Below are 19657 nucleotides of genomic sequence, written 5' to 3'. Positions count from 1 at the left end.
TCTTTTGTCAGTTTATTTCACAGACCCATCCACTGAACCTCAGAGGACAGAGGAAACTTCTTCCTTCCCTACAATACTTTTAAAGTGTACAGTCTAGTTCGTCATAGAATGTTCCTTAGACTGAGTTGATCTGATGCTGCCTCATGATGTGACTCAGGTTATGCTCTTTCTCTGCAGGAAAACCACGTATATGATACTGTCTCTCCAGTGTGTCCTATTAGGGGTCACACGATGTCAGTTAGTGCCGTTATCAACAATACTAACTCTAATAACTTGATTAAGGTGATGTCTGCCAAGCCTCTCTACTATAGTTACTATTTTTTTCTTTTGTAATGAATAAGTAATTTGTAGAGAGGTACTTTGAAACTATGTAAATAAATATTTTATTCCTCATCAAACCTTCCCCTCTAGTTTAGCTATGATGCTTCTTGTTTGAACCAATTATTACTATATTGCCAAATAGTGATTTTCTAATTCCGTCATTTCTTTTCCAGTTATTAGTTGGCATTCTACTGTATAAAGGAGCTTCCCTTCCTATCTATCTATTGATCCATCCATCCATCCATCTATCTATCTACCTTCAGTATGGACTTATGGTTTTTTTTTTTTTTTTTTTTTTTGGTGGTATGCGGGCCTCTCACTATTGTGGCCTCTCCCGTTGCGGAGCACAAGCTCCGGACGCGCAGGCCCAGCGGCCATGGCTCATGGGTCCAGCCGCTCCGCGGCACGTGGGATCTTCCCGGACCGGGACACAAACCCGTGTCCCCTGCATCGGCAGGCGGACTCTCAACCACTGAGCCACCAGGGAAGCCCTGGACTTATGTATTTTTATGTTATTCAGTGGTATAATACATTACATTACTCTCACTATTAGGATGCTCGGAAGGTACCAGCTTTGGCCAGTGGGAGTCTCTTCAAGCTGCTTCCCACATCTTTTTACATATTCCCATCATTTTTTGATCACTTTGTTAAAAAATGTTCTGGCTTAACAAGATGTTCCTAGTTCATCTTATACTTTCCCTGACTCAGTCTCAGTATTGGCTACTTCTCCAAAAAGGCCTAGTTCTTTTCAGTAGGGAATGGCATTAAGAAAGCAATATCTGAGTAGCAGACCAACACTTATGTAAAATACAGTAATATATTTCTTTTAAATAAATGTACCTAGAAAAAAAAATGTACCTAGAAGAATCAAATGCAAATCTTCTCTGAGAGACCACACTTCATCCGAGCCCTCAAAAAAAAAAAAAAAAAAAAAAACCCACAAATAAAATTCCAAGGATAATTAGCATATCATTGTCAAAAACAACAAAACACGCATGGAAAAAAGATACCATATGCAAGAACCAAAAGAAACAATAAACAACAGAAACAGACTTACAAGGAAGGACCTTTGCTCTAGATATGTAAGAGCTTAGAGAGGAAATTATAAAACTTTACTAAATGGCATTAAAAATGAGCTAAAGAGATGGAGAATTATACCGTGTTTAAAAATTGGAAGAGGATATTACAAAGGTGTTAATTATCCTCAAAGTGTTCTATAATTTCAATGCAATTCCAATGAAAATCCCACTAGGGTTTTTCATGAAACTTGAAAGACTGAGTGTAAAATTTATATGGAGAATCAAAGGGGAAAAATAGGCAAGATACTCCTGAGGAAGAAGATGAAGTAAGTGGTGAGACTTGTCCTAGCAGATGTCAAGTATTATTATAATGCTATAGAAATTAATACAGTAGGATGATGGTACAGGAACAGATAAATTGACCCCAGTAGAACAGAGTAGAGAGCTCAAAACAGACCTATGCATTTATAGAAACCTTATATATGAGAGATTTGGCATGCAGATTGCTGAAGAAATTAGGGTGAGACCACTGGGTTAGCATAGAAAGTCAATTTCCAATGTATTAAGGATTTAAAGTGAAAGGGAAAATTTTACAACTTTTAAAAGAATGTATTGGATATCATTTTGACCTCAAGGAGGGAAGGATTTTTTAAATAAGAAATAAAAGGGCTAACCATAAAGGAAAAGACTGATAAAGTCAGCAGTATTAAAATTAAGAGCTTTTGTTTAAAAAGACAACATAAAGATGTGAAAACATAAGCCATGAACTGGGGAGCCTGCTTGTAGCACTCATAACTGATAAAAGATTAGTATCCAGAGTATAAGAACTCCTATAAATCAATAAAGAAAGAAAGGGAGGAAGGGAGAGAAAAGGAGAGACAGACAGAGACATAGAGACCAAAAGAAAATAAACAAAAGACACACAGAGGTATTTCATAGGAGAGAAAACACAAATGGCAAATAATCCATGAAAAGACATCCAACCTCATCAGTAACTAGGGAAATGCAAATTTGATCACAACATGCTACCATTCTACCTACTAACTTAGCAAAAATTAAGAAATCTGATTTTATGACGTTAGTGCCGATGTGGATAAGGGACTATGATACACTGCTGGTGCATAAATTGTTACAACCACTTGGAGAACAATTTGACACTATTTCATGAAGTTGAACATTCACATACCCTGTGACACAGCAAATCTACCCTTAAGTAAGTACTCTAGATATATCCTTAAATATAAGCACCAAGTATATTCAAAATAGCAAAAAGAAATAAAACAAAAGGCAAACTAAATAACTGAAATGTTCATCAACAGAAAATAAAGTGTAGCCACATAGATCAACATGGATGAATCTTAGAAACACAGAGTTAAAAAAAAACAAGTCACAGAAGACTAATAACAATGTAATATCATTTTTATAAAAACTCAAAAGCAAGTAAAAATAAAATAATATTTTAAAAATACATAACAATATAGAAATATTATTTTTAAAAAGGGTGAGGGAATGACAACAAGAAAAATAATTCAGGGTAGAAGCCCCTCTGGTGGAGGGGCAGGCTGATGGGAAAGGGACACGAGTGGATGTGACAGTACTGATGATGTTTCTGGTTGTTACATCGGGTAGTGGGCTCATGGAGTTCACTTTACTATGCTTTTAATCTACATCAGTTTTCTCAGTCTTGACACAATTGACATTTTGGGCTGGATACATCCTTGTCATAGGGGGCTGTCCTGTGCATTATAAGATATTTAGTAGCATCCTTGGCCTCTACCCACTAGATGCCAGGAGCACCCCACTACCACCCAGCTGTGACAATAAATGTCTCCAAACACTGCAAGGCTCCCTGGGAAGCAAAATTGATCCTGGTTAAGAATCACTGATGTAGATATTTATATATTTTGAATGTTTTAAATGTTCCATAATAAAACAAAGTTTAAAAGTGATGAGAAGAAGTTTCACTGTCTGTGAAGCACAACTAGGAAGTGATCATTAAGAGCTGAGAAAGCCAGAGCCCGTTGAAGGCCTTTGAAGTGACAGTGCAGAGCAGTGAGAGCTGACAGTTTCAGGGGGGTTTTGACTAGCAGGTGATATTTCGAGAAGTGCGACTGGGTATCAGGAAATCAATGACTCCAGATACTCTGGAGGAAATTCTCTTCAACTTTTCTCAATTCTTTGGGAAATTCAAAAGCTTAGTTTAGCCTTTTAGTCCTTTTTTTTTTTTTTTTTTTAAAAAAAACAGGGCCTTCTGTTTATATAAGACCATCTAAGGAGTTGAAGGAAGCCCATACATTTTGTTACCTTTGAGGAGGTGGCTGTGACTGCAAATTTACCACACGAATGACTGGGATATTTCCAGGGATCAGAGCCAGATTACATAACACCACTGCTCTAGGATGATGAGTGGCTGAGAGCCCATTCTCACCACTGCACCCAGTTAATCCAAGAGCCTCTCCAATAGTGTGGCTCTACTTGATAGCATCTATCTGGTTCTTACATTTGCACCACAGTCCCCCTTAACCCCTCATGGGGAGAGTTTATTACCCTTATTTTAAAACCAAAGAAGCATAGACACAAAGAGGATACATGGCTTTTTTGAAGATAACGTAATCCAGAGTAACTGATTAGAAATATTGGCATGAAAATCAGGTCTACCGAGTCTTGGTATTTATGGTTTTTTCACCAGGCTCTGAATGGTGTTTGGGCATATGCAGACAGGTGTGTGTGTGTGTGTGTGTGTGTGTATGTGTGTGTGTGTGTGTGTGTGTGTGTATCTGTGGTTTGGGAGTGTATGTATGTTTCCCTGAGGACAAGGGAGAAGACAAAGGATTGAAGAGAAGAGCTAGAAGGAGGGGCATTGTAAAAATCAAATGAGATATGTATTTGAAAGTACTTTATATTTCTGTATACAGATGTGATTGTCATTATTAGAATGATTATCTAAAATGTAATACAGGTAATAAAACAACCTCCATGGGTAGGATGACTCACATTTTCTTGGCCCTAGCTCTTACCATATGTCCAGTTCAGAGGAATATTCAGTGGCTCCCAGCAAAGCATCAGGAGGGCGGTACCAGAGAGTCACAACTTCTGAAGAGTATGTCTGGCTGGGAATGGACTTGGCCCGAGCAAGACCTGACCGAAGGGGGAAAGCACAGAACTCACTGTCCTGAGACCTTCTGGAGAGCCACAGTGATACAGTCTGCCAAGGAGAGTATAATTGGCAGAGTAAACAACATTTAAAAAATAATACACAAACTTTGGTGCTTTTAATAGAGCTACTCAACTATCTTGATTCTTGTGTACCTCTTCATCAAATGAATTTCTCAAAATTTGGCCTACTTTGCAGCTAGATGTGGGCTTCCTGGCAGCTAAGTGTAGCAAGGCAACTAAATTTTTGCCTATTTGATATGAATAGAAGTGATGTGTGAACTTCATGGAGGGGTTAAGTGTTGGTCTCTTTTATCCTTCCTCCAGGCTGTAGTGAGGCGGAAGTGGCTTCCATCTTGAAATAGGCCGTGGGGCAATACCTAGGGGTGGTGGGGCCTCATGACAGAAGGAGTGGACCAGTACACCATGGGGCCACTACAGAGCTCTGACTGCTTAGGTCAGACTGTTACATGAGAGAACGTGAAGCTTCGACCATGTATACACCTCTGTAATTTGGGCTCTCTGTAACAGCAATGGAAAATTGATTCACTACTACTAGGGCCACCCTCCATTTCTGCAGTCCAGGAATCCCCAGTTTAGTAGATACAGGGTGTGGGCTGTTGATCCACATTAGTTATTTGGCAGGACCTTAGCTGGATCATTCTCAAGTGCTCCTCTACAAAATGAGAGTACTTTCATCAGTTAGCTATTTATCTCACTGGATCACATGATCTATAGCTAGAAAAAAACCTGAATAGATGAGTTCACTATTGTGGGGAATTTGACAAATGAATGTCTGTTAAAGGCTTACGGCAGCTATAGTAGCATCATTTGACATCTGCCAAACGGAGAAGAGTGGTTCCTCAGCTTATACGGCACCAGTTTTCCACAAAAATGTATTGAGCACCTGCTATGGTGCCAGGCACTAGGGATATAATGTTAAGCAAAAATGGATCCAGGCTGCCCTCATAAGGCTTATAGTCTAGTGGAGGAGACAAAATCATCACAGAAGTATATATGTATAATTATAAACTATGATATGTGCTAAAATGGAAAGACACAGTGATACTCAGGGGAAATCTTCATCACTTTGATGAGAATAAAAGCCTCAGGTACCCATACAGTCCCACCTATATAGATACATAGGTGAGCAGGAACAGGTGTCCTGGAGCCTCCATTCCAGCAGGAGTCCATCCTACAATCTGGGCTTAACTTCTTTATCCTTTCATCCTGGGATAACTTTGATCTAGTCTGATGGAATTTGTACATCCACCTAGATTTAGGGAAACCTACCAAGTACGTTCACTCTACAAAAATCTTTACATCAAAAATGTCAGTGAGGTAGTAGGGGTAACCAAGTTTTAGGATCTGATTAGACTGAGGCTTGATGGAACCCTAAGAAGTTACCAATCTCGTCCTATTTCTTGCCTCAATCTTCCTATACGGTTGTTTGAAATCCTGACAAAGCATCATGTTCCCCGGTTCCCACTTTTCAAAAGCCAGCCCTAGTTGATGCTTTAAACATGCGCACACAAAAACATCATTGTTCATAGCCCAGGAGGAGACTTGGGAGGCGACTTACCAAAATCAGCCAGTTTGAGCTCTCCCAGGTGACTGATGAGTAAGTTCTGAGGTTTCAGGTCCCTGTGGAGAACGTGTTGGTGGTGGATATACGCCAGGCCCCGCAAAAGTTGAAACATGAAAAGCTGGAAGGAATGAACACCTTATCTAAGCAGATTTGAGCCACTATGTGTTGATTTCTCCTCTAAATCAAAAACAGTCATCTGAAAGAATATAGTAAAAGGGTCTCTTGAGAGACGAAAAAAAATGGAAGATTTTGCATTCGAAGAGGAAAAAAAAAAAAACAAGGAAAGTCAAGTAAGTAGACCATGTCCTAAACAAAGGGATTCTGGCTTTTCCTGACATCTCATTTCTTTGATACTGAAGGAATTACCCTTCCTTAAAAATCTAAAGTGAAACTTTGAAGTTTCTGTTGGAACACTAGTTATTGATTTAGATGTGAAAGATTTAATTTTTTTCCCACTGATGAACTTGGCATATAAGATCAAAGTTGACCTGGAAATGATATTCTAACACTTACAACTGCTTAAGTTTTCCAGGCTCTCTGATATAAAACCCTTTTAAAAACAGAACACAGGGAGAGCAGACTGGGAAATATATCCTTAGATGGTATTAGGAAATAAAGGAACCATTATCTTTTTAAACGAATTTTTAAAGTATTAAGTTCAAAGTGAAAACAAGGGAAATATACAGTAGAGATTCAGAGGGAAAAGATACCAAAATAAATTAGACCAAAAAAAAAATCAAAAGAGAATAAGGAATAAATAGTATAGAGAAGAAAAAAGGGGGTGGGGGGAAACAAAAGGAAAAATACATTCTAGGCCTAAATTTTAAAATGTTGCTTGTGGTTACAAGGCACAGAAACGAAAGACGTTATTAGGTTCCCACCAAAACACAAGCTTAAGGGAAAATAAAAAGAATGCTAGCATTCCAAGTGTCTTTTGCTATTTTCTAGTGCCACTGGCAACTGAGAATTCGAACACCAACATTAGTGTTTACAAAGACCTATGCCAACTGAGAACATGTTCTGGCGGTTTTGAAAAGAAAAGGGCAGCCCCAGCATTCTCGGGACACGGGCAAAATAGTAGATGCAGAGCCATGCGGATAAATCCACTTTTTCCATCACATCTTGGAAACTAGGAACTTCAGAGATGCTTGAACCTGCTATGACCTAACAATGACTTGGACGCATTGGAATCAAGTTGATGAGTGCCATGGTCTGACCAAAGCAGGATCCTGGGGTGTATACCTCCCACTGCACAGCTGTGGCTGCATGGCTCCATGCAGTTCCCATATCAGGGTCCCCAAGCCGTTTAAGAATGTTAACATTTTCTTGAGGCTCCTACTTCAAATGTTCGCTGGTTCTATGAGTCTTTCTCATCCCAATTCTTCTCTTCCTGGTGCTTCAATCACACACACTGTATTATTCATTTTACCATTCATCACATCACTCAGCTGCCAAAGCACACAAGTCCCATAACAACATTTCAACCCTCCGATCGGTTATAAACATAAATGTTCATGGAAAAGACAATATAAAGGACCAACTTAAATTCCAGGCAAAAGATAAGATGCCATAGTAGGTGCTTAAAACTATGTTTTTCAATGTGATAGTAGTAAGGAAAGAGGGAGATGAAGACAGATGAAGACAGGTGAGAGACAGAAGATAGAGAGATGGTGACCAGCAAGGGACGGAGACAGAAGGAAGGGAGGGAAAAGAACATGTACTGAATACCCAGGACCTTTTGTAATCCTCAAAACAACCCTGTGAGGAAGATATGCTCGTCCTCGATTTATATATAAGAAACATAGGGCTTAAGGAAACATTAAAAACATGTCTAAAAAGAGTCAGGGCCAGGTCTCAAATTCAGACCTGACTGACACCATGACACCATCCTGAGAAACCAGAGAAAAGTTAGAAAATTAAAACCTGCCAAGGAAGGAGAGAGCTAGCTAGCTGAGTCAGAGACAGAGCTTCATAGTGGGCCAGCCTGAAATCCCTTTCGCGTCCCATGCATAGACTGTTATCACTGATTAGTCACACACCCGCTGCTCACCTTCTTGATCTTTAGCTCCTTTCTTCCCTGGCTCCGCATGTCTACAAGCATTTGTAAATGGCAAAACACTGCAGTCTTAGGGTATGGGATTTCATAGCCACACTTGTCAAAACTGCAGTGTGTGCTGAGTAACCTCACCACCCACTTACTCTTTAATCCCTTACAGCCTGTATTCCTCCTTTCCCACTGCCAAAACTTCACCAGTAATACGACCCAATCTGATGGTGTTTTCTCAGTCACCATCCAGATCGTGACTCTTTCCAGAAGGGTTTCCCATAGCCCAGGGGTTAGTCCTGTTCCCAACACAATGAGGCTCTTGGGAAAAAAATAATTCCATTGGGCTAGTACCATCTGGGCTAGGAGTCCCACAAAAACACAATCAGATCAGTCAGCCAACTCTTCCAGGGAAGCCCGAGTCCTTCCACTCACGAGGGAATTCCTGGGATTTGTTCTATTAGAAATCTGACACAGGCTAATCTCACTATGATTCCCATCCTGTCTTCTGTGGTCACTAAAAATATAAACCTCTCTGACTATTCCTTTTTCCTCCCTAAAGCTCATCTCCATACTGCTCTCTGCTTCCTCTCATTTAACCCAGCATCCATCGTTCCTCTCTCCCCCAAACCTTTTCATTGTTCACTTTTCACTCCTCAATCCTGGTTTTAAAACTTCCTAAGACCCACCCTCTGATGAATTTCCTTCTGTCTCCTTTGGCTTAACTTAGACCATGAGTTCACTGCTTCCCTACAGCATTCTCAAGTGGATGCTAGTTCTTCTACAACTTGCTCATACCTTTGATCACTGTGAGGTAGGGTACTGCGTGACTTCCCAATACCACTTCAAAACCATTGCTTCTCCACCCTCAAGTAAAAACCCTGGTTGTTTGGACTTTCAGGCCATTGAGCCACATCCTCCTCTATGCCTCTTCTTACTGTCATCCACATGACTCCCCACCTTTCTCCATCATTCACTCAAGACTTGGGCACCCGGATCCCAGCTGTTGCTTCCCTAACATCAGTGCCCATGTCCAGTCACCCTCCACACTCCTACGATCTGCTTCTCCAACCCACTTTAGCCCCTCACTCCTCACAGTCACACACTGGGCCTTGCCATCATATGGAATTGTTTTTCCTCTGAAATGGGAAATTCATCCCCCTACAAAATGGCTTCTGCTACGATCACTTTATTCATAATGTTTTTACTGTGGTCACCAATGTCTTTGGCTACGAAAATCCAATGGATACCTTTCACTCCTTCTCTTTGCAGCATCTGGCTTTGTTGACCCTCTTCCTTCCTGAAGCTCTCTCCCCACTTTGGTACCACAATCTCTTAATTTTTCTCCTACTTCTCTGACTGTTCTTTTTATAGGTTCCACTTTCTCTACTGATGTCTAATATATTGATATTCCTTAGGGTTCCATCCTTGACCTTCTATTATCACCTTACATGCTCCCTTAGCCATCTTATCCACTAACATTGCTTCAATTAACAACTGTATTCTGATTTATTTAAAAGTCTTTAGCTCTACCTCCGATCTCTTTCCTGAACTGTTAGACCCATATAGTCTGAAGTTCACCTGGACATCCCATAATCACCTCAAGCTCAGCATGCCAATACTTAACTCACTATATCCCTCTAAAATCTATTTTCCCATTTCTCTGTTTCAGTGAATGGCACCATCACCCACCTAATTACTTAAAGTTAGAAAAAGGATTGCTGACTCTTCCATCTGGCTAAGTAATTAATTGCACATATATCCAGCTTCCTCCGCCATCAATTCACATCTGCACCACTCCTCATTAGCCTCACTGTCAAGGTTGGAACCCTCATGGACACCAGCATTTAGAGAATGAGTGGAGGAAATGAGAGTATGGGGTGGGAGTAGAGAAAAAAACAAGGGAAGAGTGAGGTCAGGGGACTATAACATTTCAAAAAAAAACAGTATTGCTCACCTTCCAATCTATTCACCACAGTGTCATCAGAGTGAGCTCTACAAAAAGGAAATCTGAATTTATCACCTCCTATTAAAATGATTTAATGGTTCCTCATATGGAATAGCATGACATAGCTGGGCCCTTCATGCTCTGGCTCCTACTTACTTTCAAGTCTCAGCTCTAACCACCCTCAACTCTGTTCATTCTAATCCAGCCTTAACTCCTGAGTTATCTTCAGTTCTTGGAATATACTATACCCTCCCTGGCATCCCAGCATTTTCACTGCTGCCTCTACTGTGGGGAACTCATCCCTAGTCCTATCTGCTTTGATTGGATAACTTCTTCCTTTGTGCTTCCATATACCCCTAATAAATTCCTCTATTTATTAGTGTATCCCTCACAAACCCACAAAGTCCTTGCTATCAAATATGATTTTCAACTTTGTGATACTCTCAACCATGCCCTCCCTGAAACTGTCTCTTGCCTTGACTCCCATAAAAATGCATTTTTCTGGATCTTCTATATTCCTAAAAGCTGTTTCCCTCTGCCCGTTGCTGTTCTGTTCCTCTTCTCACCCCCAAAAGCAAAAGTTCTATCATCAGTTCTTTTCTCTTTGTGTTTGCTCTTTTGATTATCCACTCTCTCGTCTTTAACTACAAACTCCATGCATCAATTACCCTCAAATCTAGCATGCACCTTCCTCCTGAGAACCAATCTCCTCTTCAGTTGCCTGCTTCTCATTTCCTTTGGCTATCCCACCTCAACGAGAAGCTCATCATGTCTAAAACAGGACTCTTCTGCCTTCTCTCTAAGTCGACTTCTTTTGTTTCTGTTAATAGCGCTATAATTCTCCAGGTAAACCACACCCCAAATCAGTCATGTTTGACCTCATCCTTTCCCTCCACAAGCCCAGTTAGTCACCATGTCCTGGCTGAACTCTTGTTTCTTTTTCACATTCCTTTCTATTTGTACCTTCACTACCATAATTTATCACTTCTTACCTAGAAACTTGCTACTCAAAGTTTGGTCCTCAGCCAGCAGCATCTGTATCACCTTGGAGTATGCTAGAAATGCAAAGCTCAGGCTTCAGCCTAGACTAACTGAATCAGACCCCCAGGTCATTTATCTGCTCACTGAAGCTTGAGAAGCACTAGGCTAGCCCACATCAATAAACTCCTAACTGGAATCCCTGACTCCAGTCTCCTCTCTCTAATCCATCCCACAGACCACAATTACATAAATTTCCTTCTGATCGTGTCATTCTTTTTCAATCAAACCCCTTTAATGACTCTACTGTCTAAGGAATAAAGTCCACATCTTAGAAAGTAAGATGTGGACTTTATTAGCCTTACTTAGAAAGTAAGGCTCTCAGTCACCTACCCAATCTATTTCTCCGGACTAATTATACTCCATTTCACTAAGATAGTCTCTACTTCAGGCCAACAGGACCAGAGATGCAGTATGGCACTGGTAGAAAATAATCTTAACCAAGAATCCTTTTTAGCAATGGCAAAAGATGGTTCTACAACTTCAGGCAAAACATTTGCCCTTTCAAACCTTGGATTCTAATTCTGCAGAAAAAGAAAGTTAGACCAACCCAGTGTTTTTAAGGCTTTTTTTTTTTTTTATTGCATCCCCCAGTAAGAAATATATGTTTCCAGTTTTCACATTCATACATAGATAGAAGCACAGCTTCAAACGGAAAAAAAGTTGCACAAAATAATACCTATTCTTACTAAATGTAATATACTATAATATTTTCTATTCTTTTCTCATCCATTCCATTTCATTGTTTTAAATGCTGGTTGCTAATCACCAACTGATTTCACAGCTCACTAGTGGGTCAGAACCTGAAGAGTGAAAAGCACTGTGGTCCCTCCAACACTAACAGTCTATGGCTCTGGGGTCCTCTTCCTTGAACACGTCCTCTACTTCCCTGCTCTGTACCTTTGCTGAAAACATTCCTTCTTCCTCTAACATCTTCCCCTATTCCAGCCTCTTGAAATGCATTGTGACTTTAAAGGTCTGGTTTATTAAAACCTCTTAAAATGAGAAGATATCTTTTACTTCTTTGCATGTCTACAACGTTAGGTCTTATTTCTTACTCGGTGTTATTCACAAATGTCCTGTAGTAGTATTGATGTGTATGTCTTATCTCCTGTTTTTGGCTCTATGTCCCTTGAGGAATCATGTTTTCTATGTCTTTCTATTTTGCTAAGCACTTAGCACAGTGCTTGGAATGAGAGTCACTCAAGCCTGAAAATGTTCTATCTTTCTCACAGTTACTCTTTCTCCAACTGTTCTTCTATTTAATCAAATCTCTAGTTCCTTGACTCTTCTGCCTTCTCCCTAGCTATCAGCAACCTGCCTATCTTCACTTCCTTCCCTCAGATTGGACTCAGTTTAGAAGCTTCTGACCATCCCTTTAACCTCTCTCGACAATCGCCAAATATCTTGCCCACTTGTCTTTTCCTCTCATATGTCTGGCAAAACCCCAATTCTCAATCAATCTAACTATCTACTTTCTCTGCTCCTCTGTTTGAACTGCTAAGCACTGCCAGAGAGAGACAGAGAGAGAGAGAGAGAGAGAGAGAGGGAGAGAGAGAGAGAGAGAGAGAGAGAGAGAGAGAGAGAGAGAGAGAAAGAAAGAAAGAAAGAAAGAAAGAAAGAAAGAAAGAAAGAAAGAAAGAAAGAAAGAAAGAAAGAAAGAAAGAAAAAGAAATCTCATGATCATGCAGATAATTTAATGGATTTCATCCTCACCAGTGTCCTTAACACACTACTAGATATTCCTTCTTGGTTTCCCTAGTTAGTTTTCTATTTCATTTTCCTCTAACTATTTTAAAATGTTTTCACTGTTTTCAACCCCCTGTCTTCAAACCTTCCTTTCCCCCTTGCCTCCACGACTGGATGAGGTCCCCTTACTATGAGTCCTCATAGTATTCCTAGTTAACATGGCCATAGCCCTTATAACTTTGCTTCTCACTACCTATTTAAGTCCATATATCCTACTGGGCTTTAGCTCATTGAAAATAAGAAACACAACTTATTCATTATTGAAACCTCAGGATTTAACATGGCACTAAGTAGTCAATAAATATTTCTTGAATGAATGAATTAATAAACACATAACTATAAGTTAAATGAATGAGTACATCATATACAAATCTCATATGGCTATGTCAAGGGCCAGTCAATTAATTAATGCCAATAAAACCTTAGGGAATGAAAAGGATGAAATACAAATGCTTTCTAAAATTTATAACACATGTAGAATTACAACTAGTTAAGAGTTTATTATTATTTCTATTGCAATGACTGGAAAAATGGAAGTTGGTCCCACATATAATCAGATCTGATAGAACAGGCAAAAGGATAACTGATAAAGATCCAACAAAGGTAGTTTGTTTGCTAGTTGTAGTGCGGAACTATAGGTACAACACAAACTTTATCACAGACCACAGTAGTCTGCTATGAAGAAAGTATTTATTTTATGATGGCCTAACTTCACATTTTTTTCTTGTAATGCAATTCTTTTTCATTGGTTTATACTTCTAAAGACACATTTGCATGATGACAATGACTGACAGGGTTAGGCTGCCCAGAAAACAGCCAGACATTGCTCCATATCTTGAGGCAAACCTTTTTTTTTTTTTTTTTTACTTTCCCCTAGAATATCAAGGATATCCATCTTCTTATTAGTATCATGGAACTTCAGTTTGTGATGGCAGTCTGTTTCAAGATTCTTCTGCTGTGGGCAAGCCAGAGGAGAGTCCTGACTCTCTGTACTCACCCTGACATTGTGAGGATGAAGCCCTCCTGGATGCTGAGACATATACTGAGCCAGGTCTGTGTGCTACACAAAATGGTGGAGAGAGTGACATTAGGTCAGTGTCACAAAGCAGACCACAGACTTGACTCTCAAAGGTATTACAAAGTTCAGAATTTTTGAGAATAAGGTGCAAAAGGTACACAACCAGGTTTTCTGAGACACCACCGTCAAAGTCAAACACAGTGTGCCTTCCTAACCGGCTGCTCTTAGAAGGAAGCCTGGCACAAGAGAGGCTCATTTTAAATGACCGCCCCTGAACGCAATGACATGGGGATTTTGTACTCTTCAGTGTCCTTGGAGGCAAGTCAGGTACACATGCCTTATGATTCCTTTCTGCTAATATTTGAACAGTTTTTTCTTTCAGAAATACAAAATGATGTATTCTTTAGTAAACTTGTATACAATTTTTTAAAAACCTTGTGGTTTATGTCTTTATTGTCAATGAAAAAATGTTGGGTTCTGCTCAGACAGCAATTAAAAATAGATTAAAAAAATAAGTGCAAAAGTTTTATTTAGGAGGCAAACTCAAAGTGTTTATTATTGCTGGTGAAGGTGGGGGAAAGGCAGCAAATGTAGCGGGTAAAGGAGCAGGACTAACGAATGAGCATAAGAACAATAGGATCCACTAATCACAATAATGAAAATTTCCATGACACTTTCCACATTGTAATGAAAGTTTTATCATGCCATAAAATATTAACAGATTCATTATACAAGCACCAGGCTTTTCCCTTATGCTTTATAAAATGCTGGGGCAACTCACCATGTATTCAAAAACGAATGTCAGTGTCTCTTTGGTGTGGATAATGTCATGGAGCAGCACAATATTGGCATGTTTCAAACCCTTCAGGAGAGAAGCTAGAAAAATTAAACAAAATTTTAATTCAATCATTGATCATGAAAGTACTGCTTTAAAAATATCAAGCACTATTTATTTTTTAAACATTTCAAATCAACCATTCTGGTTTTGTAATGTTGGAAAAAAATCTCTTGCTGTGAAATAATATTTAAAGCTATAAAACAATCTTCATTATTTATTAAATGGTGAATCATTGCATTTACATAACTTATTTTTCTTACAGGCTAAAGCAGTTGCAAAAAATATGTTTCCATTTACCCAATCAATTTCATCAAAGCACTCAGAGCACTTTGCAAATGCCTTCCTCTGGGAAGCTTATTATCTCTGCTTCAGAGCTACAGGAGAGGAAGCCTGGAGAGATAAAGGCCATTGGAGGAGCAGGAAAAGGAGTGCTGTGCCTTCTAGAGCAGGACTTTGCAACACATGACCATTCTCTAAAATTCAAAGTCCCACAGGGGGTCAGCAGGGCCTGTAGATATGACTGATGGAAGGCAGGGATAAGAACATGGGACGAAGGATTGCTGAATTATAATATAGGGAGTGGATGGGATTTCTTAATGGTAGAATTGAAAACCTGTGGAAAGGAGGAAATTCACTTAAAAAGAGAAGAGGACCAAACTTGGGGAGCCCGGATGAGTGGGAAGGGCTGAGGACTGTCTCTTGCATCTTTGATAACAGGTTATTATTAGGTCGCTAAAGGCAGCTCTAAAGGGGAGAAGTCACCACAAAGGGCCAGTGAGTGGCTGGGAGAGGGTTTGAAAGGATGACTCTGGGGGCTCCAGAGATAGGAAGACCTTCAGGAAGGTGGAGACCAGAAAAGGCACAATAAGGAGATGGTGAGTCTCAGCTCAGGGCATCCCTGCATGAAGAAATAGTGTCTTTAAGACTTAAAGGAAAGGAAAAGTGAAGTGTAAAAACTCAAATCAATGTTCTGCAGGGTCTGCTTGCATATCATGAATCTCTTCCACCTACTCTCTCCCAGAATTCCATAAGATTAAAAACAGACTAACTCAAATACTCAAATTTTTACAATTACTTCCTTCAGGAATCTTATCCTGTTGTAATGATCCTTTTGTTTTACGTCCTGGCAGCCATTCTCCTTTCTAGTGGGGACACCTCTATTTTACTCTGGGGAACCAACCCTCTCCCTACTCAGTCCATGCTATTCTGATGGGGCTGATACCACCCCTACCTAAGATTGGGCATGTGACCTAAGTCTGGCCAATCAGAGCACAACATCCCCCAGCCACAGTGATTGGTTCAGAAGACAGGCACAAAATCCAAGCTTTAAGAGAGGTCTAACTTTGCTTGTGCCATTAGGAAAGACATGCTTTCTTTTCCACTGTAAGGGCTGAGTTTGTAGGATTTAACCGGGAGCTGCTGTGGTCAGATTACCAACGCCTGGGACTAAACCTAAGGCAGAGAAAAACAGTGTTGGGTGATGGACAGATTCCTGGTGACGTCCTCTACACCCTGCAAGCCTGTAGTTATCAGATCTGTGAGCCAGTGAATTTCCTTCTTTACCTCGGTTTGAGCTGGGAACCTTACCATCATAGGAGCCCTACTGCACCTGCTAACCCTACTCTGCTTGAATGACTAATGTTCTAACTGATAGTTTTTCCCGCCTGAATTCTTATGAGCTAAATTTATTGTTTCACTTTTACAAGTACATTGCTTTGTAAACGTAGTAAATTGTTTCACAGGCATCTGTTTACTGTCCCTATTCCCAGACCAAAGACTACACGGAAATGGAGCAACTTTCCCTCTCTTTCGGATGCCGCCACATTACCCTAGTACAATGCTCAGCCAAGAGTAAGCACTTAATTTTTTCAAATATATGTACTGGATGTCTTAACAGAGAACTGACTGTAGAGCCACAGGCCTAATGTGAATCCTGGCCTTGTCACTTTCTACCCGAGAGAGCTCAGGAAAGAATCCCACCCCAAGTCTCCATTCACTCCTTGTGAAAAGGAGATAATGCATTTCCTGACCTGACTTCACAGGGTTGACATGTGGATGGAATCAGACCCCATGCATAAATATAAAGCATCACCCCTGCTGCAAATTAGAATACCCCAGCCATCAGCTTCTAAGCTTCCCTATCACTTTGAACCTCACTAAACCTCCACTCCCAGATTAACATCTTAAAATTTTGCTTATGTCATGTTTCTGCTAGAGTTTTCAACACCATCCATACTTACGACACTGACTTCGGACAATCGGTTGAGAATGCTTGTATTTTATGTATATTTTCATTTATAAATTATGTTCATGAACTTCTCTCTCTCTTTCTTTCTCTCTCTCCCCCTCCCTCCCTCCCTCCCTCCTTCTCTCTCCACACACACACACACACACACACACACACACACACACACACACACACATATTACAAAGCATATACCAAATTAGATTTTAAAAGGATATGGTAAAGCTGAAATTGCTAAGAATATTATGGACATTTTAATTTTATTTTAATACAATTTTAGTCCTGCTTAAATATGATATTACTAAAACTCCTGATGCTGATTTTTAACCATGATGGTATGTTTTGTTAATCACAACGGCCTCACACTGTCATTTGGTAAAAAGCTCAAGGAACAATATCTACTTTGGATGAGGCTCACTGCTAATGACAATATTGGGTATAAATCTTTATTTCATATAGTTTTGTCGATAATTTGTTTTATAGGAGTAGGAAAAGGGTCACTTTTGCCAGTTCTCTCTTGTTCTCTTACATTTGCATTATTAGTCTTATCTTCACAATTTTTCAGAAATCTTTTGAAGCCATTAATCCATATGATGAGGCTTCCCCACTCTAGTAAGTGCTCCTCTCAACTCTTTCTCACACCCTCATCTAAACCATCAGCAAATCTTCTGGCAACACCTTCAAAACATGTCCAGCGTTCCTCCCTTCTTAGCATCTCCTCTGCTCCCATCCAGGACCAGGCCACCATCATATGGTGCCTGAATTACTGTAAATGTCTCCTAACTAGTCTCCCTGCTTCCTCCCTTCCTTCTGACAGTCTCTTCTCCACAGAACCCAGCCACTGTGACCCTTCTCAAATGGAAGTCAGGACATGTCCTCCTGGCTCCAAACCCTCCCGTGGTGTCTCATCTCACTCAGAGTGAGATGGAAGGGACATACAATGCCTGTCCACCCTTGGTACTGCCCTACCCTCCTCTCCTCACTCCACCCTCATTCACTTGGCTCTGGCCACTATGGACATCCAAGGCTGTTCCTTGGATGCTTCCAAACACATTTACACCCCAGGTCTTACACTTGCCCTTGTCCCTGCCAGTAACCTTCTTGTCTCAGCTCAGCATGCTTCTTCCCTTGCTTCCTTCAGGTCTCCGCTCATATTATATATATAAGTCCGAGCCCCTGCACCTGTCCCACTCTCAGGTATCCTCTATGCCTGTGCCCTGCTGTATCCTTCTCCAGAGCACTTATCACCCCTGACATATTATCTGTTTGTTGTCTGCCTCCACCTTTCAGAATATAAACTCCAATGAGAGCAGGCACTTTTGTCTGTTTTGCTTATTGCTGTATTGGCAGTGGCTACAACAACATCTGGGATATTATAAGCACTCGGTAAATATTCGCTATTGAATTAGTGGTCACTAATTACCTAATATTTCTATACATACTATTGGTTGGCATAGAGTATTTCTGTTGAAGATGCTTCTATTCCATGTTTATTTTAGTTATAAATGTCGTGTGTGTTATGACATGTCTACTACTGCTTTTTTTTTTTTTTTAACACCCCAGAACCACTGAAATACTTATACGGAAACTGTGACTTTTGATGATTAATAATAGGGAATTTACGTGAAAGAGTAGATGATGTTTAAAGCAGTTTTCTCATGATATTAATATGTTGTTTGGTCCATCCACCAGAGATATCTAAGATGCCTACCACCTCAGATGTGTGGGTCTTAACCCCAGGAAGGAAAGGTCTTTTTCTCTAATTTCAAGGCTACCTCATAAACTTCACAGCAGAATATGGTGTGTTCTACAGGATAATTAGCTGAGGGATGCAAAGCCAACTGAAAAGAGGACAAATCCTAAAATCAGAGCATTCTGATTCCTGTAAAATTATTGCTTTTATAATTCACATAGTCTAGATATACTTATTCCTGTTCTTCTTCAAAGTAGACACAAAGATAAACAAGGGAGTCTTTAAAGCTCCAGACAAATGGAATCACAATAGAATTACTTTAAGTGCTTCTAAAATACTTTTATAATGATAACGATGATGATGATGGCTAACACTCATTGAGCATTTATCACATGCCAGGCACTGGTCTAAGAATTTTACATATACTAACTTGGTATGATCATGAGAACACCCAGAAAGCCAAAGAGAAAACCTGAAGAAAACAACATAATCCCAAAATCAGAAAAATTGACCCATGACAAAACGTTAGTCAGCTCATTTAAAAAATGTAAAGTATTTCTTTCTTTAAGTGTCCCAAAAGGTGTTTAATATGACCAACTAAATACCAATGAAATTCCAGCTAATGAAATTTAACCTGATTCTCATATATGTAAGAGAGTAGTAATTTAGAAAAAAATATCATTTTCATCTTGCAATGATATGAGAATATTTAATTTCTTTGTTCTGTTAATTTCTTTTTTTAAAATTTATTTATTTATTAATTAATTTTTGCCGCTCCGCGGCATGTGGGATCTTCCAGACCGGGGCACGAACCCGTGTCCCCTGCATTGGCAGGCAGACTCTCAGCCACTGCGCCACCAGGGAAGCCCTGTTCTGTTAATTTCATTGGGGTTTGTGGTTTAGTGAAGTTTTAGGAAAATTGAAGCTTTGCAAGTGAAATGGGTCAGGATGTTTGATGTTACTCTCTGTTCTACTTTAGAAGAAAATGTAAAGATGACAATGA

The 19657-nt window shown here is 39.8% G+C and overlaps 1 protein-coding gene across 2 annotated transcripts in view; it reads right to left on the bottom strand.

Moving 5' to 3' along the window:
* The window catches only part of CDK15 (cyclin dependent kinase 15), an 89490-nt gene that overhangs the window by 51452 nt on the left and 18381 nt on the right, over window positions 1-19657 (bottom strand). For both annotated transcript variants that reach the window (XM_059053455.2, XM_067026584.1), the window contains exons 5-8: window positions 14660-14754; window positions 13858-13920; window positions 6076-6199; window positions 4358-4478 (exon numbers count right to left, since the gene is read on the bottom strand). In XM_059053455.2, the coding sequence (XP_058909438.1) occupies window positions 4358-4478; window positions 6076-6199; window positions 13858-13920; window positions 14660-14754 (403 nt within the window). The remainder of the gene's footprint in view (window positions 1-4357; window positions 4479-6075; window positions 6200-13857; window positions 13921-14659; window positions 14755-19657) is intronic.

This window comes from Kogia breviceps, chromosome 2, assembly GCF_026419965.1.
Source record: "Kogia breviceps isolate mKogBre1 chromosome 2, mKogBre1 haplotype 1, whole genome shotgun sequence".
Taxonomy (NCBI): Eukaryota; Metazoa; Chordata; class Mammalia; order Artiodactyla; family Physeteridae; genus Kogia; species Kogia breviceps.
Note: the sequence above shows the minus strand (reverse complement) of the source record. Positions and strands in the feature narration are given on the sequence as shown.